The sequence below is a fragment of the Osmia lignaria genome, chromosome 16 (genome assembly GCF_051020975.1).
Source record: "Osmia lignaria lignaria isolate PbOS001 chromosome 16, iyOsmLign1, whole genome shotgun sequence".
Classification (NCBI taxonomy): Eukaryota; Metazoa; Arthropoda; class Insecta; order Hymenoptera; family Megachilidae; genus Osmia; species Osmia lignaria.
In genome coordinates, this window is record NC_135047.1 from 1,274,179 (window position 1) to 1,301,847 (window position 27,669).

The 27,669-nt window shown below is 42.7% G+C and overlaps 4 protein-coding genes across 6 annotated transcripts in view; all 4 read left to right on the forward strand.

Moving 5' to 3' along the window:
* The first annotated feature begins 2,928 nt into the window (after positions 1 to 2,928).
* On the forward strand, positions 2,929 to 3,507 carry LOC117600587 (mitochondrial inner membrane protease subunit 2). Its single transcript, XM_034316186.2, has 2 exons — positions 2,929 to 3,234; positions 3,307 to 3,507. Exons 1-2 carry the CDS (start codon positions 2,929 to 2,931, stop codon positions 3,505 to 3,507), a joined length of 507 nt encoding a protein of 168 aa, XP_034172077.1.
* LOC117600583 (KICSTOR complex protein ITFG2) lies at positions 3,376 to 6,321 on the forward strand. Its single transcript, XM_034316177.2, has 6 exons — positions 3,376 to 3,671; positions 3,743 to 3,962; positions 4,037 to 4,326; positions 5,008 to 5,648; positions 5,735 to 5,969; positions 6,071 to 6,321. The coding sequence occupies exons 1-6, from the start codon at positions 3,525 to 3,527 to the stop codon at positions 6,248 to 6,250; spliced, it is 1,713 nt and encodes a 570-aa protein (XP_034172068.1). The 5' UTR covers positions 3,376 to 3,524; the 3' UTR covers positions 6,251 to 6,321.
* A 327-nt stretch (positions 6,322 to 6,648) lies between these two features.
* LOC117600582 (sodium-coupled monocarboxylate transporter 2) lies at positions 6,649 to 13,423 on the forward strand. 3 transcript variants are annotated; one of them, XM_076692826.1, is made up of 10 exons: positions 6,649 to 6,862; positions 6,938 to 7,011; positions 7,282 to 7,503; positions 8,648 to 8,993; positions 10,346 to 10,500; positions 10,584 to 10,724; positions 10,790 to 10,898; positions 11,574 to 11,795; positions 11,868 to 12,370; positions 12,445 to 13,423. In XM_076692826.1, the coding sequence occupies exons 2-10, from the start codon at positions 7,004 to 7,006 to the stop codon at positions 12,536 to 12,538; spliced, it is 1,800 nt and encodes a 599-aa protein (XP_076548941.1). In that variant the 5' UTR covers positions 6,649 to 6,862; positions 6,938 to 7,003; the 3' UTR covers positions 12,539 to 13,423. The 3 variants fall into 3 exon arrangements, with proteins under 3 accessions (XP_076548941.1, XP_034172067.1, XP_034172066.1); XM_034316176.2 differs by lacking the exon at positions 6,938 to 7,011 and having other exon boundaries at positions 6,650 to 6,862; XM_034316175.2 differs by lacking the exon at positions 6,649 to 6,862 and having other exon boundaries at positions 6,869 to 7,011.
* A 3,006-nt stretch (positions 13,424 to 16,429) lies between these two features.
* The window catches only part of LOC117600584 (uncharacterized), a 34,947-nt gene continuing 23,707 nt past the window's right edge, over positions 16,430 to 27,669 (forward strand). Inside the window, exon 1 of the mRNA XM_034316178.2 lies at positions 16,430 to 17,855. The gene's annotated coding sequence lies outside the window, so the exon portion shown is untranslated. The remainder of the gene's footprint in view (positions 17,856 to 27,669) is intronic.

The following is a 27,669-nucleotide window of genomic DNA, read 5'->3' on the forward strand; positions in this document are numbered from 1 at the left end:
TCTTATCTTGGATCTTTTCGACCCACATATCACCTGTTAAGCGACTGAAAGCACCAAAAACCCATACCTCCTCGCGATTCATGCGGAGTATCCTGCCGCGGCCGTACTTTCTAGTAAATAGATGACTTTCGTCCACCTCAACGACGTCTTGATTTCCACCGATTGGACGGTAATCATGGTCTTAGACGACATCCATGACCTCTCGAAAGAAATTAAACCAATCAACGCAACTTTTCTCCGTGAGGCCAGTGGAGGAGGATGCGTACGTTAGACGATCTTTTATGAAAAAATGAGAAAGTAGTCGCGCTACTGCCAAGGGGCAAATGTGCGCATTATGAAAAAGAGTGTGCTGTTTAGTAGACCTAACCCAGCACACCCTAGTACACACCCACCTGAACCCAGTACCATTTTCACCAGTAAGATCCTCTCTCCTTTCTGCCTTCATCTTTCGGCCACAGGAGCACTTTCGCTCATCTGGAATGATTCCCCACGCAAGAAAAGCGATCCATGCTTGATCGGGCGTGCCATAAGTCCAAACACTTAGCTGCCCCTGGAGAAGCATACGGTTTACACTAACTATTTACACTAATTAAGTACACTAACTATTTTATCTAAACTATAGTAACTAAACTTAAAAAACTAACTATAAGCACGTGGGTGATTGGACAATCAGAAATTTACTCGTACGCACGTGTTATCACAACGATTACTCGACGAAGAAGAAGGAAGCAACCGCGATCGTAATCTACCTGGATTTCGATTAACAAAAGGTAGGAATGCGCAATAACGTTAATTACCCGCATCGTGCATCCTTTTTTATCATAATCCAGCGTCAGGAGGGGGTCTATCTGGACGAAAACCTCTCGCACAACAAAATTAACATAATTTTAGTTTTTGACCTCTAGCGGGTCAAGGTCACATATTTAAGACCTCCCACCCACACCATTGTGTTGCTCTCGTCAAGGGCTTTCCAATGACATATGACCCATCCGGATTTAACGTCGAGCTTTTGAGTAAACTCAATATATATATATGACCTCTACCGGGTCAAGGTCATATTTAAGACCTCCCACCCACACCATTGTGTTCCTCTCGTCAAGGGCTTTCCAATGACATATGACCCATCCGAATTTGCGTCCCACCTTTTGGTAAAGTCTAACCACATTCGTTTCGCAAAAATGTTTATATTACGAATAAATTATTGCAGGTGAGTCCGATCCGCCATTTTCTTGACTGTAGACAGACACCAATTTCAATATTTTATAACTTTTTGACGATTTGAGTAAAATGAGGACCAGAGCGCCATTCTTTAGGGTCTTCTGAACACGTCCCTCAAATTTTGTTGCATTCTGTTTAGAAATGACGACGTAATTCGAAAACTCGCGTCTAGGGATTTAGAACGTAGAACACAAATTACGTCGTCATTACTGAACAGAATGCAACAAAATTTGATGGACGTGTTCAGGAGGCCTTAAAGAATGGCGCGCTGGTCCTTATATTATCCAAATCGTCAAAATATCGTATTGTATACTTTGGCGGTGACATACATAATATAGCTATCGTAGCATCCGTGTGTCATTTAGGTGTATGCGAAGAGTAACGTAGAATAGCATGCCGTTAGTCGGATGCAATAACTGAGGTAGCGCTGAAATCAGTTTCTGTTCGGCCTAATTTTCGATGAAACGTTGACTGTTTTACCGACGCGGAATTCGAAGTTCGGCCTCGACGCTCGCATCGCCTTAAAGCACCGAAATATAGGAAAGAAGATAGAAAAATACATAAGATATTAATGGTATTTAATAAATTTTCAGCTTACGCATTTCTGAAGACAATGTGGAAACGATGTCAGAAGTCATGACTCCGGTCTTCTCTTCAACTTTGTCTTCTGTTTTTTATAGTTTTGATACCTAATACACAATTCAATATAATATTTTAAGTGCCGAGGGCGCTTCACATACACGAGCTGCGAATGATCGCGCGGTTGAGCGCAGAAAACGAATGACTGCGCCCTACAGAAAAAATGAGGAACTAAATTTGTGGTCTGTTTTACCTTTTTGACGTCTTTTGTGACAGAAAAATGAACGAAATCGTAGTTCCCAAATTTCTTCTAACTGGAGGCTTGTACATCATCTCCTGGGTGCTCGTTTTGTTCTATCCGACTCAAAGAATGTTAGTCTGGTACCGATTTGGACATACGATTCGCAGAAATGTTTATATAACGAATAAATTAATGGAGGTGAGTCCGATCCGCCATTTTCCTGACCGTCGACAGACATCAATTCCAATATTTTATAATTTTTTGATGATTGGGTAATATAAAGACCGGACTAACATTCTTTAGGGACTCCTGCACACGTCCCTTAAATTTCTTTGCAATCTGTTCGGTAGGAACGAAAAAAGGTAAGAAGTGGTTTCTGAGGATTTTTGTAGGGACTGTCGGTAAAGTTTTCTTGAAATCGAAAACTCTGCAGATTGCGGACAGTTGGTATTACAGAAACACACGTTAAATAGTGATATCAGTTCCTGCAATCCCCAAATATTTTATTCCAAATTTTCTTCATATGTAACCTCAACTTTTGGTTAATAGTTTAATAAACAATAAAATTATTTCTCTTAAGAATTACAAAAGTTTGACGTAATTAATATTCTACGATTTAGAAAAAATAGAAAAGGAAAACAAAGTATATAAATATCTTTTCAATTCAATTGTATACATTAACCTACAAGAAAGACTTACTTTATAGAAAATTATCGTGTGATTTTATCTATATCTTTACAATATTGTGAAAAGAAATATACATTACGTTTTTCATCGTAAGATCACGTGAATTAGAATTTTAAACGAATAATAGAATCGTAGTGTATAGAATTTTATAAACGTTTCTGAGTGTTTAATTTGTTATTGTTTTCAGGGTATAAATGTGATAGATGAGAGTACGACAGTTTCTCGCTGGTATCCTTCTAGGCATTCCTATTGGGATCACCTTCCTTGATACAATTGGTTACGTAGCTAAAGTAGAAGGAGTTTCTATGCAACCAACTTTAAATCCAGATGAGAACAAACCTGATTACGTTTTTCTAAATCGTCGCGCAATTCGTACACAAGATATTCAGCGTGGTGAGATAGTTACTGTTAAATCTCCAAAGTCTCCGAATCAAATTTTGATCAAGCGTGTAGTAGGTCTTTCTGGAGACATCGTACAAACCCATGGATATAAAACAACAATTCTCAAGGTACTTTAATCATTTTAACTTATCAATTTTTACCTGTACTATTCAATAGATTATAATATATTTATTTATTAGATTCCAGAAGGTCACTGTTGGGTAGAAGGAGATCATATTGGTCGGTCTATGGATTCTAATACCTTCGGACCAATTTCTACCGCATTGATAACTGCTAAAGCTACTTCTATAGTATGGCCACCTAGCCGTTGGCAATACCTTCATCCCTCTATGTCGAATCATAATTTTCCATTGAATTCAGTAAAGGTACCAGGTGGTTAAATATAAATGTAAAGAAAATGAGGGCTGTCAGTTTTGTGAAAAGACTACAGTGGGATTTACCTGGTACTGTGTGTAGACATGGATTAACAATAGGAGATGTTGATAACGATGGAGATAACGAATTAGTCGTTGGTACTGCAGAGGGAGAACTTTATATTTTCAAAGTAAATCACTGATTTTCTAATAGTTTATTTAATTCTTGTATATACTTAAAGTATTTCTCATCGTATTATAGGGATCAGAGTTATGGCAAAAAATACCTGGTCTAGGTCTAGTAACTAGTGTAGCAATAGGAGATATTTTTAATTATGGGCGAAACGCGTTAGTTGTAATTTGTGGAGATGGCTGGGCACATATTTTTTACAGTCCAAGATCTGTTAATCCTAGTATCAGTAATGCAGCCTCTACGCTACAGTCGACTAAGGAAACTATTGATCAAGATAATATTAAGAGTAGTAAGTTCAAAAATCCTACTGCCTATAATTAAGAATTTTCGAAATAAGCTTTACGACTGTGAATATCGTGGTAGGTGTTAATACGACCAGTTCCCCAAGTTCAGATCAAATTGATGGCACTAATGAAATCGGTGAGCTGTCTGGAAAAATGGAATGTGTGCACGTACAAAGAATTCCAACAAATACAAAAGTGGTTTTAGTAGCAGACGTGGATAAAGATGGTGCTAATGAGATGATACTTGGTTTAACCGATCGCGTAGTTAGGTCTTACAGATGGTCCAGCAATTTAGAATTAGGAAGAGGAAAGTTAGTTGGACTGAATAAATGGGAATGCGCCAATCAAATAGGAACAGTCACATTGCAGGTACAGTTGACTTATGAGAGGAACTACCCAATTGTTACGCTCACTTATTAATGAAACTTTTCCACCTTGTAGAGCTCGTCGAGCTGAACACGCCTATACCCCATTTTGGGGGCAGACGGCTAATCGGTTAAAAGATATTAACAATTAAAGTTAGTTACTTCTTACATTGAGAAGTATGACAAACTCACACATACAAACGGTTAGCTCCGCGGTTAAACACATGATTCGCAATCTAAAGGTCAACGGTTCACATCTTTGGTTCCCAACATTTTTTTTTTTTTTTTAATAATTTACCTCCTCTTGAATAACTATACAGCTATAAAAATTGCAGCGTATGTAATTAATTATTAATAAATGCAATGATTTTGAATAGTTATTCAAAAAGAGACAAATTATCATTAAAAAAAAAAATGTTGGGAAAGAAGGATTTGAACTATGGATCTTTAGATTGCGAGTCATGTGTTTAACACGTAGAGCTAACTATTTATATGTGTGAGTTTGTCATACTTCTCAATGTAAGGAGTAACTAACTTTAATTGTTAATATCGTTTAAACATAATAAACAATGTTAAAATAAAAAATACTAACCTATAAAAATCGAAATAAATTAAAAAAGAAAATTTTATTCTATTATAATAATAAATTAATCACTCTGAAACAACTACATCCGTTTTTATTCAGCATATGGCTGATGGAACACCAACGTTATTAGTTGCTCAACCGGGTGGAACGTTCATGCGAATTAAGTGCAACCCCGAGGATTATCACTTGGAAGACGAAGTTCATCAAACAAATAACGAAACAGCAGCGAGTTGCGTAGACTATCAAACTTTGGGAATATCGCGAATGCGTAATCAAAATATTTCAACAGAAATAATAGGAGATTTGGAATCTGTAATAGAGAAGCTAGATTCAAGCGAAGTTCAGCACGAAAGAAATGTAAAATCCATCACAAATAATCCACAATTAGAATTACGGAAAGATAGCTTAGACGCGACAGGAGAACAAACAAGTAAAGCAAGCAAAACCTCTGACGACACTGAGTCTTCCAGTACGGATCAAGTTGATGGCAATATTTTGGGAGGCAATGTAATTCTTGGTGATTACGATGAGAATGCAGAAAAAGATTCATTGTTACCCACATATAAAGATTTTTCTTCGGAGGACAATATTGATAACAATAATACAGAAGGTTTAAAATCGAAAGATAAAACCAATGCCGATGTAAACGTTGATACAAGCTCGTCCATGCATGGGAAACCTTACGCTCTTGCTACGTTAGATGGGACGATAATGCTAGTTAAAGATGAAATCATTTTATGGTAAGATTTCCAACAACCTCACGCCTCTGCTTTTACCCGATTTATTTTTTTGTTTACATTATGTACGCTGCATACGTTTTCCTTAGGTCCATGCAAGTAGCTCATCAGATATTCGCTTTATGTCGATTAGACGTAACCGGTGACGGAAGTGACGAGATAATAGCCTGCGCGTGGGACGGGCAAACATATATTTTGGATCAACAACGAAACAGCGTACGTTTTCAATTCGAGGAGCCGGTCAGAGCGTTCTGTACCGGTAATTATAACGTCACACCTGGGATTTCAACGCCTTGCCTGGTGTACAACACGTTCAACAACAAGGTACCGCTTCTCGTTTGCTTGAATGGCACGTAATTTATACAGGAAATGTAAATATTAAACGACGAAAGCAGCTAACGAGTACCAAAAACAAATTTTCACAGATTTATCTGTACTACGATGTAACGCTTCCAAGTATGGTCACCAAACCATTGAATCCCGTGGAAGATTTAGATCCTGAAGAAAAGAAAACGTTGGACGATTTATTGGGTAATTGCAGTGACACCGAGAGACAACAGAAAATGCAACAATTAACCGAATGGCTATTGTACGGGACGTCTTAAGATTGATACATCCCATAAGATTATATTGTAAAAGATAAAGAAAAGAAATATATGTATAGATTGTTACGAATTGTTGTTCTTCCTCCCTCGCCGATGTGTTATATGGTTTGTTAAATCCTTCTAGACACGAACAATGTTTGATCAACGTCCAACCGAATTTATTGCTGATATCTTGATGTCTTTTCTATTCATCAGAAGAGCGTTTCGTTTCTGTACGTTTCTTTGAAATTCTAACCGGCAAACAAGACCTCGACAACGTTGGTTACCGAATAAAAATTCAAGGTTCGACTCGGTTTTTAAGGATACTCAACTATTTGCGAAACGTTGCGAAAGACGGAACACTTTATCTTCCCGTCGTAAATTAGTCTGGATGTCTCGCGTAAGATCGGTTAAACATATAGCATCAGAATTGAATGTCATCATTGTCAGTAAGAATGTAGATCCCATTGGGTACTTTTCCAACTTCTTACTATCTTAGCGACGATCGAATCGAATCAGCGACCGACATCTAGACACCTTGTTCATCTATTAGGACCGAGAGATTTTCGGATTATCGATTACACTTGTCGATCGGACCGCGATAACGCGACTAAAAAACAGACAGATCAACAAGTGAGTGTTTTAGTTTTTATTTCCCGATCGTACGTCGAACAACATTCCCGATAATTAAATGTATTCCATCGGAAGTTAGAGCGGTTGCAATCTTCTCTGTCGCGAGTTTAATGGCATTATAAAATAAATAAAAACGGAATAATGAACATGTGAGTGCTGTAAATTTTTTATTCCTCTTGTTTTTTAATTTTCGAAAGGAAGAATAATTTGATCGATCGTTATAAATCAAGTGGAAGCAATCGGTTTGCCTGTCGCGACAATTTTATCGCATTGCAAACAGAAAAAAAATAAATGAATAAAAATAGCAAAATGGAACAGTTTGTTGGTTGCAGAGTAGTTTATCGATGATAGTCTTAACGAGCGGCAAAGCAAAGTGTTCTCTCGATATTTTATAATCTTCGATTTCATTGAATTTATAGAATGGCGGAGAACGAAACGGGATCTCATTTACTGGGCCAAGAATTGAAACGACTCAGTTTCGGATGGACCGATTACAGCCTTTTCACTGGCTTATTGGGGATCAGTGTCCTTATAGGGATCTACTTTGGCTGTTTCGGTAAGAAACAGGATAACACTACCGAGTACTTGCTCGGAGGGAAAACAATGTCGTGGTTTCCGGTCGCCATGAGCTTAATTGCCAGGTAAGGAAAATTTATTCAGATTGACATCGGTGAAAAGCAATCAAGGCTGCTGAGAGAAGTACATTTACTCGTAACGAATTAACACGGTCAGTGGAACAGTAGATAATATGGATTAATAATAATCATATGGACATACAGTGGGTCCAAAATGTATTTGTACATCATTTAAAACAGAGTAACTCGTTTAAAATTGGACCAAATGACTTGAGAAGTTATACAAATTGATTTACTGAGATATGTGCTTTCGTCGTTTTAAAAAATTACAATTTGTCGAAATCGGGAAAAGAATAGTAAAAGGCAATTTTTTAACTTTTTCATCTGAATTTCCAATGAAAATTTAAAATATAACATTTGTAAATTTAAGTATGTTATGTGTATGCTGAAAATTTCATCCAGATCGGTCAATGCACTTAGAAGTTCCAAGTAATTAAAATTTCCGAAAATCTCTAAAAAAATAACTAGTCACGTTCTTAGACGAAAAGCCGAGATTTTCGGAAATTTTAATTATTTGTAACTTCTAAGGGCATTGATCGGTCTTGATGAAATTTTTAGCATACACATAACTTATTTAATTTTACGAAAAACATTTTAAATCATTATAGGCTTACATAAAAAAGTTGAAAAATCACCCTTCACTATTTTTTTTCACGATTTCAACAAATTGTAATTTTTCAAAACGACAAAACCACATATTTTAGTAAATTAATTTCTATAGCTTCTCGAGAAACCTCGAGGTACTCTGTTTTAACCCTTTCAATACGGCGAAAAAATCAGTTCGAAATAACTTTTCTGCCTGAAAGGCTCAAGGTCCTAGAGACGCATAAACGACCCCATAACGACGCACCATCAACAACAATGATGTTACAAGCTTCATTGATGGGACATCAAATTTTCCAGACTGGGACAGCATATGTCCTGTCCGGTGTGAAAGGGTTCAATGGTGTACAAATACTTTTTGGACCCACTGTATGATAATATGGATTAGTAAGGATATTAACACATTGTACGCTAGTCATCGGGCACTTTTCAATAATACAATCATTCAAAACTTTCACGAAGTGAATTTCTCTCGGCAGCCTTCGAAAACAATTGAATCGTTCATTAATGTAATTTAATTGTTTTCTGTTTTTGATTAAATTTTCAGCCACGTATCAGCGGTTTCATTGCTTGCCGTGCCGGTCGAAGTGTATCAATACGGTACACAGTACGCCGCCTGCATTTTTACAGCTGTGATATCGTGCACCCTCATTTCCCTTATCTACGTGCCTGTCTTTTATCAGTTACAACTGACCAGCACATTCGAGTACTTGGAGATGAGATTCACGAGGTCGGTTAGGACCTTCGCCTCCTTCCTCTACACCTTGTCGCTGATCATTTACATACCTTTGATCATCTATGTGCCAGCTTTGGCATTTTCACAGGCCACAGACATCAATCTACACCTCATCACCCCGGTCATCGGCATCGTCTGCATATTTTACACCACCATAGTAAGTACTTTTCGTTCTGTATCTAGTAGAGGTGTGCGAGTACATACACGTAATTTACAAGCCGAGCTGAAATCGCTTCGATTATTCGAGCCGAGTCGAGCGCTTGAATTTTCCGGATTACTCGAAATCGACAAACTGTTTGAAACAAAAATGAGCTACTCGAAAAAATCGAACTACTCGAATATTCGAGCCGTCGTAAAACTTCGATTTACTTGAAGATGAATTCTCACCTTGAATATTCGAATAGCTCGATTTTTTCGAGTAGCTCGCTTTTCTTTCAAACAGTTCGTCGATTTCGAGCAATCCGGCAAATTCAAGCGCTTGATCGGGCTCGATCGACCGATCATTGTTTGACTCGAAATTCGAGTACTCGAATAAATCGAGTACTCGCACACCTCTAGTATCTAGTGCTGGATACATGGATTATATTTTCAAAGCGTCGATAAGTACAATTTCTCAAGATACAATCACGTAAGAATAATTATTTTGTGACTGTATAGCTGGTCGTCTACTGAGTTGTGACACTACTGAAATAGTGTCTCTGAACAAAACTGTTGTTACATATAATAATTACTTTCATTAAAGGAGTATACCTTGAGAAATCGTATTTATCGACGATCGCCAACGTTATCGATGTCCTGTACAGCAGACCACAACCTACGCGAAGAGAATAAAACGCAAATGAGCGAGGAAAAACCAGAATAGCTAGGTTGAGCTTCAACGACCATCTCTGAAAACGAATGTTTATTTACAAAGATGACAATTGAATTACAATCTGGCTACTCTGGTTTGTCCTCGCTAATGTTTATAAACATCGTTTCGAATATTCGATGTATTATCAGATACAAGGAAGAAATCGATAACACGTAAAGTGGCTATGAATGAGGCGAAATCTTGATTTAAAATTGAATTATAAGAATTGTTTACACTGGAGTTTCGTATCAGACACACTTTATCAATTGTGTACAGTGTAAAGTCGGCTGTTACAGACGCCACCAATGATTAGACTGTTTTTTTGTATAAAATTTAACGTTTCGAGTACTGAATGATTCCACGAGTACTCGATGACTATGTAAATAATTCGGAATAGTAATTCCCGACAGATTAAAAAATTAATCTCTAGTTGTTTTTAATAATCCACGTTATCGCGTACCTCATTAGATACGGGTATTTATCATCGTCTTAAGTTATAATTGTGACATAACAAAAAAGTTATACCTGCTCGCAATAAAGATACATTTTATTGAATGCAATTAAGAGAAAGCCAACGTAAATAATAAATAACCCTGATGATGAAATCGTAATTGCTACTGATTAAATCTGAAACTAATTCTTTATTTGGAAATCATTAGGGAGGTTTAAAAGCTGTCGTATGGGCCGATACAGTTCAAATGACCGTGACCCTAGGAAGTCTTTGCGCCGTATTCATCCTGGGCACGATAGCTGTGGGTGGTTTTGCCGAAACCTGGAGGATATCGGAGGAGGGTAGCAGAATTATTTTTTGGAAGTACGAAAATTCATGAAATCATTACGATGTACAAATTATTTTCAATGTATTCTTCCCTCACACGATTTGATTGAATGTTTTAGTATGGACCCTAGTCTGTCTGCCCGAAATTCTTTTTGGGGTATGTCGATCGGAATGACACTCACGTGGATAACGGGTCTTGGTATCAGTCAAGTGTCTATGCAAAGATTTCTATCGGTACCGAATCTCAAAGAAGCACACAAGTGCGTATAATCGTTGTTAACGTTCACGATAATCGATAACTAACCTATTTCATTTACCGTTCCAGGGCAGTAGCGTTTATGGGAGTATGTATAGTAGCCATTAAGTGGGTATCCGTGCTCACGGGGCTTATAATGTACGCCAGGTATCATAAATGCGATCCAATAAGCACAAACGTACGTTTTTTCTTTCCCTTTTGCTCTATATAATCAACCCTTTGCGGTCCGTCTATCCATTAGAGATGCGCGAGTACTCGAATTTCGAGTCAAACAATGATCTGTCGCTCGAGCCGAGCCGAGCGCTTGAATTTGCCGAATTACTCGAAATCGGCGAACTGTTTGAAAGAAAAGCGAGCTACTCGAAAAAATCGAACTACTCGAATATTCGAGGTGAAAATTCATCTTCAAGTAAATCGAAGTTTTACGACGGCTTGAATATTCGAGTAGTTCAATTTTTTCGAATAACTCGCTTTCGTTTCAAATAGTTCGTCGACTACGAGAATTCGGCAAATTCAAGGGATCGACTCGGCTCGAACAATCGAAGCGGGTTCAGTTCGGCTTGTAAATTACGAGTATCCATCCAATTATTTCAAACTAATTTTCAAACTGATGTATCGAACCTTTTTTTGGTCAGGTATTTTCTTTCCATTGAAACTTTCAAAGGATAATGGAAGAAAATGGTTTAGAAGAGATGGGAAAGTTGCAAAAGATTAAAGTTTTTCATTAACTTAGTTGTTAAGCTTAGCTGAGTAGATGGCTCGCATAGCAATGAATATGTTAAGCAAGCTGCTGGACCGCAAAGGGTTGAAATTCGTATTTCGATCAAATCTTGACGGATTAATTGGCCCTCAGGTAATTTCAAGGAGCGATCAATTATTGCCGTATTACGTATTGGACGTTGCTGAGAATATTCCAGGACTTCCTGGCCTTTTTCTAGCCGGTCTCGTAAGCGCCGGTCTCTCTACGATGAGCGCTGGTTTGAACACAGTAGCTGGCACAATTTATGAGGATTTCATCGATCCATGGTTACCGGATAACAACAATAAAGAGACCAGAGCAGCGAATATTATGAAGGTACAAAAATAACATTTAAGGTGTTCGTAAATATTCGAGTGCCCCGTGAAAAATAAATTCTTCAATTTTCAGCTAATAGTGGTGGCCGTAGGAATACTCTGTCTAGCTCTAGTCTTCCTGGTTGCATTTTTGGGCGACATTTTTCAAGTTTCATTGACCCTCCACGGTATCACATCTGGAGCGATGTTGGGTATCTTTACATTGGGAATGTTAATACCATGGGCGACATCGAAAGGAGCAATAGCTGGTGGATTACTATCAATGGGATTAATGGTTTGGGTGATCATTGGTGCCCAAATAAACATGGCTCTTAAAAAACTGGTCTATCCACCTCTTCCTACCTCGACTGAAGATTGTTTAAAGGAAGAATTTAATTTTAATCAAACGACAACCGAGGCTCCTCCAACACCGATTCCCGAGGACACACCTTTTGCCCTGTATACCATATCGTTCATGTATTACACTATGGTAGGCTTTATAGTGGTGATGGTGGTTGGAACGATAGTTAGTTTCATGACCGGCGTTCCGGACTTGAAGGATATCGACAGAAATCATTTTCCACCGATTATTCAGAGGTAAGTAGCGTTAATTTTTAATTTAATCCTAATCTTTCCTGGTCGAGTAGCAATTTCTGAACCGAACGTTTTAGATTCTTACCACCAAAGAAATACACCGAAGTGCCTCTTCATTCGGTCCCAACAACGTTGATAACGAACCAAGAAAAGGAGAAGATCAGTGCATGAGAGAAAACGTGGCTCGTTTGATTCTCAGATATTGTGTTCATAGTTCTGTTAAAAATCGAACCAACCGATAAGATAAGTCAGTACTGTTAACAATTAAACGACGTTTCTAATAACACCACGGTCTGTTAAAGAACAAACGAACGATAAGCATCGTCGATTCGTGCAGATGCCAAGAAAGTCTCTCCTCGGTTCGTCAGAGGAAAGCTCCGCGTATAACTGGTTCGTTGGCGAGTTGAAAGCACCCATTAGTCCCTCGATGAGGGTGTCAAATTGACTAGATTATATATCTGTCCCACGCATCTCGATACAAACAGCTCTCCTAAACATCTGGAAGGAACGATGCCTATCGGATTAGGAGAAATGTAAATGCAAAGGGTCGAGTATTTCTGTCGAGTCATTCGTCGCTTCCATCCCGAAAAATCCGCGATAGATCGATCGTAAAAGTATTATCGCGCGTGTGATAAATACTTGCACGCGACCTATGAGCTTTGTTACATTCAAAGAACCTCGAACGGTACGATTCAATTCGGATATTAAGTTGGCGACTAAATTCGCGACTCCCGAGTTCCATTTCTTATATCGTAGAATACATTTTCATCTGAATTCAAAGTCTGTTCGTTAAGGCTGGTTAAGCATAGTCGAAGAAAATAGTGTACGATTTATTAGGATAATAACAATAGCAGAATAATACAATAGGAGAAGCTATTGCGAGGTCTGCGAAGAATCAATAGCCGAGATATACATCGCTATGATACAAAGGACAATGCTTCGACCAGGGTACCGTGGGTCACGGTTGACCAACTTGTAACCCAGCAGCTTTCTAAATGTAACACGCGTTATTATGAAGTGTTAACTTCGTTTCAATAATACTGGTACACACTTTCACGTGGTATTTGTTCACTAAGATCGATCCCTTTTCAGTAGAAACGAAAGGATACGCGTTCAAATTTGAGGAAGAAAGTCTCGGAGGAAGATAGGGCTAACCCTTATCAAAGGTTCGAGATATTATCCTCGACTTTTTGGGGGGAACTCGGTCGAACGGAGAGGATTGCCGGGTGAGAAAGGGACATTACACGTCTGCCGTGGAAACGGCACTTCTGTCTCGAACCGGAGACCACATTCCAGCGAACCATTTTATTTTATTGGACTGAAAGGTGTCAAATATAGGTGGCAAGGGTCCTCCTACTTACATTCCTTGCCTCTGCTTCGCCCATCCTTGGTCTGATTTCACCGTGTAGGTAAAATCTAGGGAGAGAGTCGACCCATTGTGGCTGGGTGACAGATTTCTGACAGATTCTGCCCGATTTGGTGTCGAGTGACGGGGACCCCGATCCTTGCTGCATTCCCGCGAGGTTAACTACTTTTACCATCTTCGTCCGATCGGCTCTGTTGCTTCTTCGTTTATTTTATTAACCTACAGCAAGGATAAAATGGAGACACCCTCGAAAAATTAAAATTGCAGCGAATCGAGTTACGTTCTATAATTAGCGGATGATAAAACGCGACAAAGAATAAGAGAGAGAAAAAAAAAAGTATCGAAAGCAAGGATAGGATGCTACCAAAGGAGGTTTGGCTAGGTTCCTCTAATCTTATCCTCTTTCTTGCTCCTTCTATGTTGCCGGTCGAGTGGCAACTATATACGACGGGGTTCCCCGGTTTTTGTGAGGTCACGGTATACGCGCAAAAGCGTATAAAAGCCGAGGGGGCCGTACGGTGTGGGATACGGCTTATTTCGACGACAATACGTAGGGCTAGGCGCGAGCATAAAGGAGCATAATGCAGCCTGCTAACGTGAAAATTATTCTGTCAAACATTCGGACGTCGGATTACGGCGACGACCTCGTGTCCCGGCAGGACACGCTTTTTTCAGAAAAGGCGCAGCCAAACAACGGCTAGGCCTGGCTGTTGCAGATGCCGAAAGGATTTCTCGGTCAACGAGACAGGATACGTCGATTCACGCGTCAACTCGTAGGAGAAGGCTGGCAAATTGGGGGGTCGTCGCGTTTGAACGTTCAAATTTATCGCTTCATAAAATCCTAATATTATGCGGCATTTAAGGAAACAAATTAATTATGTCACGGCTTGATGATATAATTTTTTTTTTTTCATTTCCGAAGTGTTAGACAAAATATCGAATTTTTTTCTTTCCACCCACTCCGTTATAATTCGCTAGCTTCTCGGCTAGTATTTCAAATGTATTAGGCAACGTTATTGCCCGCGATATTGTTCCATGTATGTACTTTATTTGACGCTTTTATTTTCATTCCTGTGTTATGCGGTTATTTGTATCCGCAGTCGTCCCCCTCTCTTTACCATCCACTGCGTAAACACTTCCTATGAAAATGAATACCAGTGTCCTGCGCTTGTGTCCCTCGCGTCCCTCGTTCTCGAAAAACAGGGAACTTGGCGCGACAGAGCGAAAGATAGGAATAGGTAAAGGTGAGAGGGAGAAAGAGCAGACACGCGGAATATTGTGACATTTTCTTTCTTGGCTGACATTCAATTTTCAGGCTGGTAACGCGGTGCCTCCCTTCAACCGCACACACGGCATCGTGTACCAACCGTACCCATAGAATGGAACACGATATACCCATCTACCTCCCTCCGTTCCTTTTCACTGTACCAATGCAACCAACCAGCCGCACCCCGGCTGTTAGCAGTGTACAAACAAACAACCGTCGGCTGTTTCTGCTTCTGTCCACGAGACGGACACCCGACAGAAGGAGTATCATCCTTTGCGGACGCTTCCCTGGATATACAGGGACATTTTGATCCTTCAACCGTGGAACAATGTATTCGAAGAAAATTACTCGTGGCTGGTTTGTCTCGATTGCTGGGAAAACGGGGTTAACCGTTCTGGAAAATTGCACCTGAAGTTAACTGCAGTTTTTTACGGGACTCCTCTCGATTCACCCAAATTTCACAGCAACAACAATAGGATATGGATTTGAAGTAGCCTCGTGGCTCATCTAAACTCTGATCGTTTCTATTACTAATTTACAAAATGTTCTAAGAAAGAACTAAACTAAGGGTTTTCATAGAAATTTTCGAAAATACGACGACTGAATTATACAGAAATGTACCTGTAGGAAAACTTTACGACCAGTTTGAAGCACCAATAAAAGAACGATCAGATCATCCAAAGGAAGACGCGCAAACGCGGTATAAACGGGAAAAAATATTGCTCTCAATTCGAGAGTAAATATAGTCAGGCGAGCAGTCGGCTCGAGCGTGCTTTACCTCCAATTAGCATCTCTCTTAATGACGATCACCGAGTTATACTCGCGCTCGCGTTGCGCTCACCAACATACTTTCTCGTCTACCGTTCTCTTATGTACACATACTCTGTCCACGGTACATTACGCGCGACACATACGTTCTCGCAAATACGTTCGTTAGTGGAGGCGGTGGAACAGCGAAACGGCGACGGAGAGACGGGGAAGGGATCTATAAAAAAAACTCCTTTCCCCTACTCGTACCCTCGCCCTCCCCATCGTAACCATTCTCCCTTTCGAAAACGCGTAACGAATGCAAGCAACGTGCACCCCGCTGCACTCTCGTTCGCCCTTCTGCTCTGTATATTTCTCCTGGATCCCCCTCCACGCTTCCATCCCCACTAGTTCGCGGGTATCGCTTTATTTTTATCGTCGACCGGTCGGAAGGTAGGTGGCGTACGCTCACCACGCCCCTTTCCTTTCCATCCCGCCAATCGGTCCCCGCTCGACCGGCCATTTTGGTCCATGCGGAGGCTGCGCGTTCGTTTCCCCTCTTTGTCTTCCCGCTGCACACGGTGTGACCTTCGGAGCGTGTGTGGGTGCGACGGAGGGAAGGATGCCGCGCTCGCGTGCTCGTTTAAAGCCGAGAACAGAGTGGTGGGGCGAGGAACGAACGAGGCGATCGGTGAACAGACTCGAAGCTCGTCAGTGTTTAGTGTTTCACCGAAATTTTTCGGAATTTCCGGACGCGAGATCGGTTCGAAGGATCTCGGTCCTCGTTGAAATTCGTTTCGAAGGATACGGGAGATAATCAGGCGTGATAACGTTCCCCGATCGAGGAACGCGTGCTCGTTCGAAAAGCGGAACGGAAGAAAAGTAGGAGAAGGCAGATCGGTTCTCCCTCTTCCGGTAAACGGAGCACGGAAGCTTGCCGAGAGGGTGAAGGAAGTCGAGTAAGCGGGTGGCTGAGTGGGAGGAACTCTCTGAAGGCAAAAGTAGCATAGAGATCTTGGAAACCGGGGCTGTTCCAGAAGCATCCTCCAAGCTAACCTTCATTTTTATCGAAGAGTCCGCGTAACGTCACCATTAAAATTCCTTGCCAGTGTTCCAACGGAGAGTCAAAGAGGGGTGAGAGGAGCCAGTTGGAGGACGGACCACAAGTCTGCACACCTATTCGTCCTATCTCTCTCTCTCTCTCTCTGGTTGTTCTCCCTCCAAAGTTTCGTCCAGCTGCTGGCACGTCGGTGTTGCCCGCAAAAAGGACAGGCGTGCGTCCACCGGGAGAGAAAGAGGTTGGTCGCGACATCGGTAGGGTAAAGAAGGTTCGCGATATACCCTCCGTGGCTGGAATTCTTCCTTCTTTCTCGGACATCGCCGCTCCCTGGATTCTTCGTGTGTGTTCCTTGAGGGCAGAGGTAGGGGAAGCAGGATGGAAGGAGAGTAGGGACGCGAAATCGAGGAATACGCGAGTTCGTGCTCGCGTGTACGAAGCGAGGCGAGGCGACGCGTCGCGACGAGCATCCTGGGGATCAAGGGTTCGCGTATGTGTGCGTCGCACGAGGGTGGGGATCCGAAGAAGGTAGGAGGACGAGTCGGGAGGACGAAGGCAGCGCTATCGAGTGGCGGTACCAGGAAGCAACCGCCGTCGTTCGTCGTCACCGGCGTCCCCGAGAGAGAGAGAAGAGTCCGCCGCCGACAGAGTATCCGAGATATCGCTGCTCTCGCGCGAGATACATATGGACCCAAAGTGGCCAAAGTGAGTTTCACGCAACGATATCCGGTTCTGCGGTTCGCGTTCCGTCGCCGTCGAGACCACCACGAGATCCTGGTTGCTTGCAATCTCGACGGCAGCTACCCTTTAATCACGACAGCTAGCCAGGGTTGCGCGAACGAATCTGATCGGTTTCAACGAACGATTTACGCGCGTCTCGCGTGTGTCACGACTGGGATTTTTCTAAAGGAACGAACTGCAAACTCGCGAGTGAACGACCGTCAGACGAATTCCGGAAGCTGCGCTACCGTTTGCCAATTAACGATTCAGCAAACACCACGGACGGATATCGGGAGCAGAGGAGAAAGAACGGCAATCGGGTATTGAACAGGTAAGAGAACGGCTTGATAAGTTGATCAATTTCCTACCGATGATTCTCTTTGATATATTTGGATTGGTCGATGAGATTAAATTTCATATAATATTAATATTTACACTCTGACGAAGCTAGTTGCAATGCTTGCGAAACGTCGGAATGATTTTCTTATAGAACACGGTTCAAAACTTTAATCTTATCGTTGAAAAATGAAACAATTGCATTCTGATTAATTGCAATTATAGGACTTTTACTCCTGCGTCATTTATCACGTTAATATTTTATTACAAATTAATTCTCTGCAGACTGATTATCTGCGTAGAATCTCTTGAAGTTTCGAGATTTTGAAAAATTGTTGATACACAGTGAACGCCGGAACATCTTGTAAATGTTTGTACATTCGTGCGTACAAATTCTTGTACGACCGAGGACGAATCGTGTTTGATAACATTCCGTCGATCGGGCCATTGTAAGATGTCGGAAATACGAGAATCGGAATTTACTACTGTTTTTTTTTTCTTTTGATTAAATTAACATTTGCCGTACTATAAGTAAACTGAAATATTTTGAAAATCACAGGCATATTACAATGCAACCTTCCAATTATGTCTGCGTGATGTAAATATTATCGTTTAAGAATGATCGTGAACTAGTAAGCGAGAGCGAAAGCATTACCGAATGTTAAATTCATAAAATTGGTTACAAGAACGAAATCCAATTTGTAAGATACAAGGTGTTTATTATGCAAAATTAGGTATAGCTCTGCTTCGAACCGTGACACGCCCAAACGACGCGTTCGGACCCACTGAACGAAACCCGTTGCATTCTATTTCTGAAATAAAATATCATTTTTAGAATTTAGCAGGCGTTCGAACAACTATCAACGCTATTACTTATCCAGATTCCTTGCGTTATAATTTTTATAACGATTTTGTACGTTTGAATTAGGTACTTATCACTAGAACCACCCCCTTGCCTATAATTTTATTGAATTATAATTTTAAGGATCAACAGTCCTTGCGTATTACTTATGAAAGTTCCAATCCAATTCGACAATATTTCCTAACGCCTTCGCATTATCCGAAAGAATATCAGGGCTTATTAGTAGCCGTAGGTTTGTCGACCGATTAAAATAACGGAACGATAGAAATGGTTTGCGTAGGTTAAACGAGATCCTTTCATCCATCCCAAACGAATCATGGTAACGAAACGTGGGCTCGTTCTGTTAATTGCGGCCAATTAACGAAACTGCCCTTCTCTCTTTCCCCGCGCGTTTTTAACGCCTTTCGGAGTCCATTCACGAACCGATGTCCGATTCTTTCGGAACCGAGCGAACACTCTGCGAAGCACCGGTAAACCGTCGTACATATTTATCCGAATAACGCAACGTCATCTCCGCTAATCGTCATGAAAAGTACGCGCCTCCTTTTTGATAAAGACAGCCACCGCTTGTGGAAACGTAGAGCGTGCCGCGTGCGAAACACATCAATCTTTGTAATGATTTTTTCTACACGAGCTATCTGAACCTTTGAAACCGCTAACGTCTTCTTGCTTCTCTATCAACCTTTCAACATCGCGGTATAATCATTGGAGTAAATCGTTCTCCTATCGAACAGCAAAATTTTCAGTGGAACAAACTTGAAAACGGTATGCAATTTCGTGTTTAATCAGCTGAGACGGAGAGGAGACGGTGTCTATTTCGCGACGCGTGGGTATGCGATCCTCTGGGTATCCGGTTGATTATTTTTGCGGTTTTCTCGTCCTTTTTACGGGACACTTGGCGCGTAGCGATGTTGGCCAAGTTTTTCGTGGCGAGAAGTGGCCGACGACGGGGGGTTCGCCGATATACGTCCCGTGTCCAGGCACCGAACGGACTGACGGACAAACGGACAATGAGAACGAGGAATGCCCCGCAGAGCCAGACATGAAGACGTCACTCAGAAACGGTAACGGCCAGGATGGGGTCAGGTTCGACCTGACCGTTCCGTGTTGCCTTCGCCTCGGAACCAGCTGCGTTCTCGAGCGAGTCGAGTGAGTCAGCGGCGAACCTGGCAGACCGTCCGTCGGACTTCCACGAGATACCTTTTCTGAAAATTTCTATGGAAACCTATGCTCGATCGAGCAACGACACTCTTCGTGCCGCCGATAATGCCAAATCAAATATTTCCATACGGAGTGATACGCCTGCAAGTTGACGGAACGAACGAAACTCGCTAAGATTTCTGGAAAAACTAGCAACGTAGGACGAATCATCGTTTTATCCCGTCGCTGCTTCGTAAAGTGGTCGTAAATTAAGTTGGCCGTCGGTGGGTCATGATTTACAAGCGATGACATCTTGGCCTATAGTCTGCATCGAGGATGCGCTATGGCACGTGTGGATATTTTCATTGATGTAATCGTGAGCCTAGGCGAAGTAGAAACTCCGAAAAAACTGCCTTGAAATATTCTCGGTCGGAATAGAAAGTTTTCTTCCATGAATAATTTAATTTGAACGCGTCGAACTGCTTTATTGGGAATTGTCGATAATAGGAACTACGAAATATGTTCGATACGTCGACGCGTAACCCTTCCTAAGGAAATCCCAGCTTCTTGACGAGTAGAATAAGCAAAGAATCTTCAGACTAGCCAAGTAGATCGGTTTCAAGAAGCAGGCACCTGTACGCGGCTGATGGGAGCATCCGAAAGGTTTGCAAATAGCTTTGGGTTGTTTCTCATTTTGGTCGATGATGAAAGGACGACAAACGGCTATATCCTTTGGATGGTACAGCAGCCTAGGTATACATCAGTCGTGCCTGCGTACTACGAAACACCATGGGTCCTCAGGCCACAACAGAGACCCCCCGGTTTGACTAATAATCAGCCTCATTGTCGTCTTGAAAAACAGCCCTCCGCTTCCTGGGACCGAAACTCCACCCCCTCTTGCTTCCCAACGAACTGTCCTCGATAGTTTTCACTTCTTGCACACCATCCCCGCCACTTTTCTTCCACGACACCAATTAGTGGTTTCGTTGAAGCTCGCCGGGGGGTTCCGGTTATCCGGCAAAAGGTGCCAGGCGGAATTGCCTGTCTCGAAAACACCTGGACGCGGCACGTCGTTCGTTCTCCTGTTCCCGAACGGGCTTCAAACTCGTGCCAGAACTGGATTCGCGAAATAAAATGGACCCTCTAATCAGCGACGATATTCGGGACTCGCTCGACCGTGATAAAGCCACGAAATCAAAGAGAATTTGTCACTGGTTCGATGAAAAAACCGTTGTGACTGGTACAAATCATTATTAACGACCGGCATTGTGCCGCGATCGGCGTTATTCGTTTCGTTTGATATATAGCTCCGAGTCGATCCGAGTTAACAAATTGAAAGGTTCGAATAAATATTCTAACGCGAATATTCATCAACTCGAGCGCGTCGAGTTCGCGAAAAGAAACAGCGCCAATTAGAAGAACAAATTAGTTGTTTGCTCGGAAGCGGGGTCGTCGCGAAATAGCCGCTGGTGTATCGAGCTGGTGAAAGGACTTTCGTGAGTTCTACGAGCTAGGAAAAGGTCAAATAAGATCGCGTTTAAACGAAGGTACTCGGTACTCCAGCGCACGGAGTAACGACAAGGATCGATTAGCCTTTCAATCGCGATTCGTGGCTTCCGGATACAAAAGTTGCTATCTTCTTCGAAGCTAATCGCTAACCGCAATATTTTCGCAAGGCGTTGATACTGGAAGCAACGCGAATTACCCCCGAAAGCGACGACTTTCTGAAAGTCATGAAGCGATGAAAAATCGATTAGAATGACCCGACTCCTAATCATTCGGGAGTAGAAATAATTCGAGCAAAGAGCGGAGTGGCGCGGCGTCGATTTCGTGGATCCTCCTATGAATTCTGTCCGTGTCGGTTCTCGTCCCGGTCGGTTTATAATAAGGCGCTATATGGAGGCTTGTGCAGGTGTAAGGAGGTGTCCCGGCACCTTAAGGCTTCCAGTAGGGTCGAACGGAGCGGCATATTTCATCCATTGTCGCCCCTCAACTCCGGCGGCGGCACTTTTCAACTTTTTATAGAGATTTTTATACCGCTATATCTATACCGTTCTACGCTGTCGAGATGCGCTCGAACGGACAGAGACGAGGATAAAAAAACGTATAACGATAGAGAAAGAGGTGAACAGAAGTAGGAGGAGGGTTTGCCACATCGCGCGGCTCTGAATATGAATATAATAATGAGAACGGGTTTCGTTGTCGTTCCGCTTCTCCGCTCTCCGTCCTTCGACCGCTTCTTCTTCTCCTCTCACGAGCTAGTCTCCGTTTATTTCGACCTTATACATATATACCGATATAGAAACACGTGCAATAGCAATAATAACAACAACAAATCGTCTCCTATCGAATTCAATTCCGTTCAACCGCCTTCTTCTGATACGAGCCGATCCTTGTCGGATTCCGCCACTCCTCGTTGCACCAATGAATTAATAAAACAATGGCGATTGTATTCCGCGGACGTAGGTTGTTTCTTTCAGAAAATGCTCAATTAATGATTACAATTATCGAGATATACGTGGTGCGGATTTAATAAATTTTCTGTCGCTTGAAACCGTGGGATAATATGACTGATATCGCATGGTTAATAGGATTCTGTTTCATTGAAACCTTGAAAGGTGCTATCGTAATTACTGTTAAAACTGATACTTCCTTTGGGAGTACGTAGCCTTCGAGTGTATCTATGAAAATCGTGCGGTTAATTTTTCGATTAAGAGCGCTTTATATACGGCTCGTTCGCGAAATTAGGATACCATAGGTGTAGAATGATGCACGCGTGAAAGAGGATAAACACGTGCGAATATAAGATAGAAATTGGATACGTTCCATAAAGTTACACGGACGCGTGGGTTAAATGAATTTCAACCGATTAACCGATACCGGTAACCGAACCAGGAACGAAAGCAACCGCGACCGCAGCGTTGAAACCGAACTCGCTACCGAAACCATCCTCCCCGAGGCAACTAATCGTAATCATGCCCGGCAGATTGTAAAAACCACGGGGAATCCTTTCTTCCACGCTTCTCGGCTGCAGCAGTCACGGATTGCGTGTATCAAGCGATAGTGACGATAGAGGGAGTGAAGGAGAGAGAAGGTAAACGCGTATCAAAGGTAAATAAGAAGGGGATAGAAATGAAGAAAGTACGGATTCAGAGAATGATAAGAAGAAAGAGAGAAGATTCAAGGAATGTTGTACACAAAGGTGTTGAGGTGGATAGCCGCGTGTACGCGAGAACGAAGAAAACGTCCTGAGAAAAGGTAAAAAAGGGAAGAAAAGAGAGAAAAAGAGGTAGGAGGGAGGGTGGAACCTTTTGCATCGGTGGGTGCGTGTAGCCAGCTATCGATATATTACGCGAGCAGAGTGGTGTGCGTGCAAAAGGGTGAAAAGAAGGGACATATTTTATATTTATGGGTATTTGCCGCTACTGTGCTCTCGCGCCGGCGGCTTGTGGCACAGAGTTAACCGGCCTCTCTTTCTCTCTTTTTCTCTTGATTTCTCTGACCATGGCCTCTGTCCAGTGCTCCTATAGAAGCTTCCTTGTTCGTTCTACCCAACCGACCATCGTCGTATACCCAGGCGTTCCTCTCCGTCCGACACTTTGGTCGGCAATACGGGACGCACAACACAACCGGCGGCCAGACCATGTGTCATCTCCCATGCCATCCCATATTCCGTTCCTACCATGATATGCTCAAGGCTCGTTCCACGCTCACGTTGGATATCCTTTATGGGTGTGCGCGTTTGTCCCACATCTATATATAGACGCGGGGTGCTGCAACGGGGTACAGCCAACATCATAAGAACTCGAACTACCAAAGATTTTTGGTCGACTTATCGAACTTGAGCTTACTCGACCTCGCCTGACTCGACGGGAACATAATTAGATGGGGTATTTGCACGTGAAATAGCATTGAAGTAGGAAAGAATAAAAATTTATCCTCCAACTGCTAATACTTTATCGATGGATCACGCTATCAATGTCAAATCGAATGTATTACCATCTGTTACCAAGGATGCAAAACACCTGTCAGTCTGAGCGTAGAAAATATTATTAATCCCATTGCATATTTTATCCACCACAAATGACTCGGTCGATTTAAATGGACAAACTAAAATTTTCTCGATAAATTCTGTAACTCCTGTGTACACATAGAGAAACAGAAATGGAGATTGAACGGAAAGAGAATTGTAGTCGTACTCGAAGCAAGGACAGATTTTTGTCTCAACATCTGTCCGTCCCTTTCATTTCTGATATCTCGATTCTCGCTAAAGCGACACGGTGTCCGCGTCGCATAACTTGCAAATTTCGAAGCTGACAATTCGATTGGATGCGAAGAGTGTCGTGGAAGAAGATAATCGAGCGAGTTTGCCGGTTCGAAGCGAAACGCGGTGCCGGCGCGGCGTTATTAGTTTCGACGGACAGGTAGTTTTTGTGGCTGGAATTCCGGAATACGGGACGGCTGGAAAGTGATTTACGTTTACGTTAATTTTCGAGCTGGAAGGCGAGGCAAGGTGAGAGAAGACGAACAGATAGAACGATTTCCTACGAGGACTGTACAGTTTGTTGGAATCATCGCCGCCACCTTCGTTCCTCTTCGCTCTCCTTTTTATTTCCACCGACCCTCTTCGTTCCACCGTCCACAGCCAACTTTTTTACTTTTTTTCAATGCGTTTGCCGAAGAATTTACGAGCGTGGTTTGTGACTCGGGCCACCGGGTGCCTCATCCCTTAATTAAGGATTGTGCCACCGATTTGCCGTCCCTTTCGCGAATACGTCTCTTCTTCGCTGATCCTGGCCATGCCGATGACCTTGACCCTTGGGCCGAACCGAACCCGACCACCTTAACCCCTTAGCCCATCTCCATTTTGACCTCATAAAAAATCATTTGGAAAGTTCGAAACGAAATATTTGTACAAGCTCTCTTGCGAAGTTAAGACGATGAAAGATATTTACTCTCTCTTTGAAAGATCTCGTCAAACAGAAAAACAGAAGAGAAAAGAAAATTCTGGCGGAAAAATTAATCGTTCGCGGTTGTTTCCGATGCGTTCGCGCGTGAAACTCTTTCTCCCCTTACGATTCGACTCGTCGCGAATTATATCGCGGTTTCTTCGCCGGGTGTCTATCAACGGGAGCGAAAGAAAAAACGACCAGAGAGAAACGAAGCGCAAGAAAGCGAGGTGGAGAGATCGTGTCGAGCACATTGCGTGGATCCTTAATGCAAAGCGACTATGGGCGACGAACCGTGAGCACCCCGTCTAATGCCTTCTAAAAGCATCCTCCGAAACCCGACGAGAGGAGAGCTGAAACGAGGTTGAAGCAGAAGCGGAGGCGGTGGCTTGGACCGGAGGAAATACGAGCAGCATTAACGTAGCGAACAGATTGAAAGAAAAGAGCGGGGCGAAGGTAGAAAGAACTCGAGGAAACCTGGCCCATCATTTCTCGCGATCACCGAAGAAAGAAAGTGGAGCAATGAAAATGGACGAAGATGATCTTTTCACCACCGAAATATTAAAAATGCTTTATATTTCTACTTCCAAACAGGCCAAATTCTACTGTTGAAAGGGTTAAACGATCGACGCAAAACACAACGCCCCCCGACCATTACGAATCGTTTTCTTCGGGAGTGGCTGAGCATTGTATCTTTTGCTTTTCAACGCAACCCGGTGCACCAAAGACCCGGAGAGGAGCAAAGCTAACGGTGTCGGACGTTCCGGAGCTACCGGATCGATAGAACGAGCTAATAAAGGAGTCACGCGTTCATCGCTGGCCCGTTTAATTAAACGACTCGGTAATACTGCTTCGGTGCCGGTGAAATAAATCAACATCTTTACGGCTTTGCGTTAGGCCAAGACCCGTACCTGCGTTAAAATATCGTTCACTTGTAATTATGAAACGCATCCGTTACGATCTTTCCTTCTTTTTTTCTCTCTCGTATTCATCAGCCGAGCGGTTGACTCGGTTTTTTTTAAGTATCGTTTCAATCGCGTTGACGAGCATTTGTCGAGTGGCTGGACGATTAACAGATAAACCGGATAGTAACATTTCTAGTCTATCTGGTCGCGATAAGCGGGACAGCAGAAAAAAATCAAGCGAAACGAAACGAGACTCGCGATTACGATCGAACGTTGCCCGTGGGACATCTGTCAGGGATCAAATGGAATTTCAAACTGTTTTCTTCGCGCAATAAACATTCGAGACATCCTAGAAGCTCAATTATCAGCGACTATGCAAAGTACAGAGCATCTTACTGAATCGTGTTTTCGAAAAAGAAACTTATGGAGGTCTGCGACCTCGGGCGATGCAGAATCCCGCCCATAGTTGCGGTCGTTCCTGGCCGCGTTTTCGTGAAAATACCGGGACGTGAAAACGTTCGACGAAGCGTTAAGTGATGCAAAGTACAAAAAGGTGCATTGGTTCCATCTGCAAGGGGAAAAAGGGGACAGCGTGTCCTTCGAAATGAGGGAGAGAGGGAGCTAAGTAGAAGGCTAGCACCACAGGCGTCGGTCGTCAAGGGACGCAAGCTCTTCTAGATTGGATCTCCCTTCGAGTTTACATCGTTTTCCCACTAAAGGAACCGCAAAAACCTTCGTAATCTCGGCTGGTTTGTTCCGAGGATTCCGCGAGAAAGAGCACACTCTTTTCAACGCTTCTTCTACCTACCGCAACCTTTCAACCATTTTCTCGATACTCTTGGAAAAATTCTAAACGACCGTTTACCATGAAATCGCTCGATTTATATCGTTTCGAAAGCAGAAGGCTTAATTGTGGTGAAAATTACAACAATTAGCAATTTTAATGTCTACGGAATTAGCGGTGCAACGCTTATCGCGCGTCGTGCTCGAGCAAGCTTAGAGAGTTAAAAAGATTCGTGTCCCCCTTTCCCCGAGAAACGTTCATCCACGAGGCTACTTCCCCATCAGCTTTCGAGAAACGAGACTCTCCGGACAGGTTGACGCTTGAGATGGAATCTGCGTGTACGAGGGACGCCCGCAGAATGTATTCTACGTGTCGCCGGTGTCAAATGGTTAAAAGACTCGAGACACGCCTCGTCCGTGGAACACGATTGCTAGAGGGACCCTGGTCCCCGCTCTACCCTGACAGCCTTCGACTTCCGTCCTCTCATAAAACTATCGTGAAAAATAGAAGAAGAAGAAGAAGAAAAAGAAGTCGAAAAGTTTCAGAGGGTGGACCCTGCACCGTTGACGAAAATTTTCGACTCTGTTCGCGTTGGATATAACCATCTGGACAGGTGGATCCTGGAACATTGTGAACTTTCAACGATCCTAACGTATCCGTAGCGTTTACAAGTCTCGCGTCACCGACGTGTCACTGTTTGCCTTTCCCTTTGCCTCGTCCTTTCGTTTCTTTCCCCGACTTTGTCATTTTTCAATCGAGAATACCGTACCGCGTTTTCGTGTATAGGGGGTATCGTGTTTCGCATTGATATTTACAGTAAAATATCGAAGCCGAAAGTTAGATAGGAAATTGAAGACGAGAGGAAAGGCGTTAACGAGTTTGCAACAAATTGGCGAGTGGAGGAGTCGCGATAGGGAGATGAATCTCGGGGGGTTGACATTGCGGCCTATTTTCACGGTCGGTGGCAGCCGGCCCCCATTGTATTCCCCGTACCGCGTACGGCGTTCGGCGTTTATGGGGTATTTGCGGGGGGCTTCCTGCGCGCAAAGATTAGCACTCCCAATGGGATTAAACGGCCCTTTTCTCTCCGGCGAATATCGCGCCACGTGTGTGCATGCCCGTCGAAACAGAAAGAAAACGCCGACTGAAAACGGTCCTTCCTACGGTCA

Excerpts from the sequence above, each read along its gene's own strand:
- LOC117600587 (XM_034316186.2), top strand. The coding sequence starts at position 2,929 with ATGAGAGTACGACAGTTTCTCGCTGGTATCCTTCTAGGCATTCCTATT. Across the intron at positions 3,235-3,306 it reads ATAAAACAACAATTCTCAAG|ATTCCAGAAGGTCACTGTTG; the intron begins GTACTTTAATCA and ends TTTATTTATTAG.
- LOC117600582 (XM_076692826.1), top strand. Across the intron at positions 10,725-10,789 it reads AATCTCAAAGAAGCACACAA|GGCAGTAGCGTTTATGGGAG; the intron begins GTGCGTATAATC and ends TTACCGTTCCAG. Across the intron at positions 10,899-11,573 it reads GCGATCCAATAAGCACAAAC|GTAATTTCAAGGAGCGATCA; the intron begins GTACGTTTTTTC and ends ATTGGCCCTCAG.
- LOC117600583 (XM_034316177.2), top strand. The coding sequence starts at position 3,525 with ATGAGGGCTGTCAGTTTTGTGAAAAGACTACAGTGGGATTTACCTGGT. Across the intron at positions 3,672-3,742 it reads GAGAACTTTATATTTTCAAA|GGATCAGAGTTATGGCAAAA; the intron begins GTAAATCACTGA and ends ATCGTATTATAG. Across the intron at positions 4,327-5,007 it reads TAGGAACAGTCACATTGCAG|CATATGGCTGATGGAACACC; the intron begins GTACAGTTGACT and ends GTTTTTATTCAG.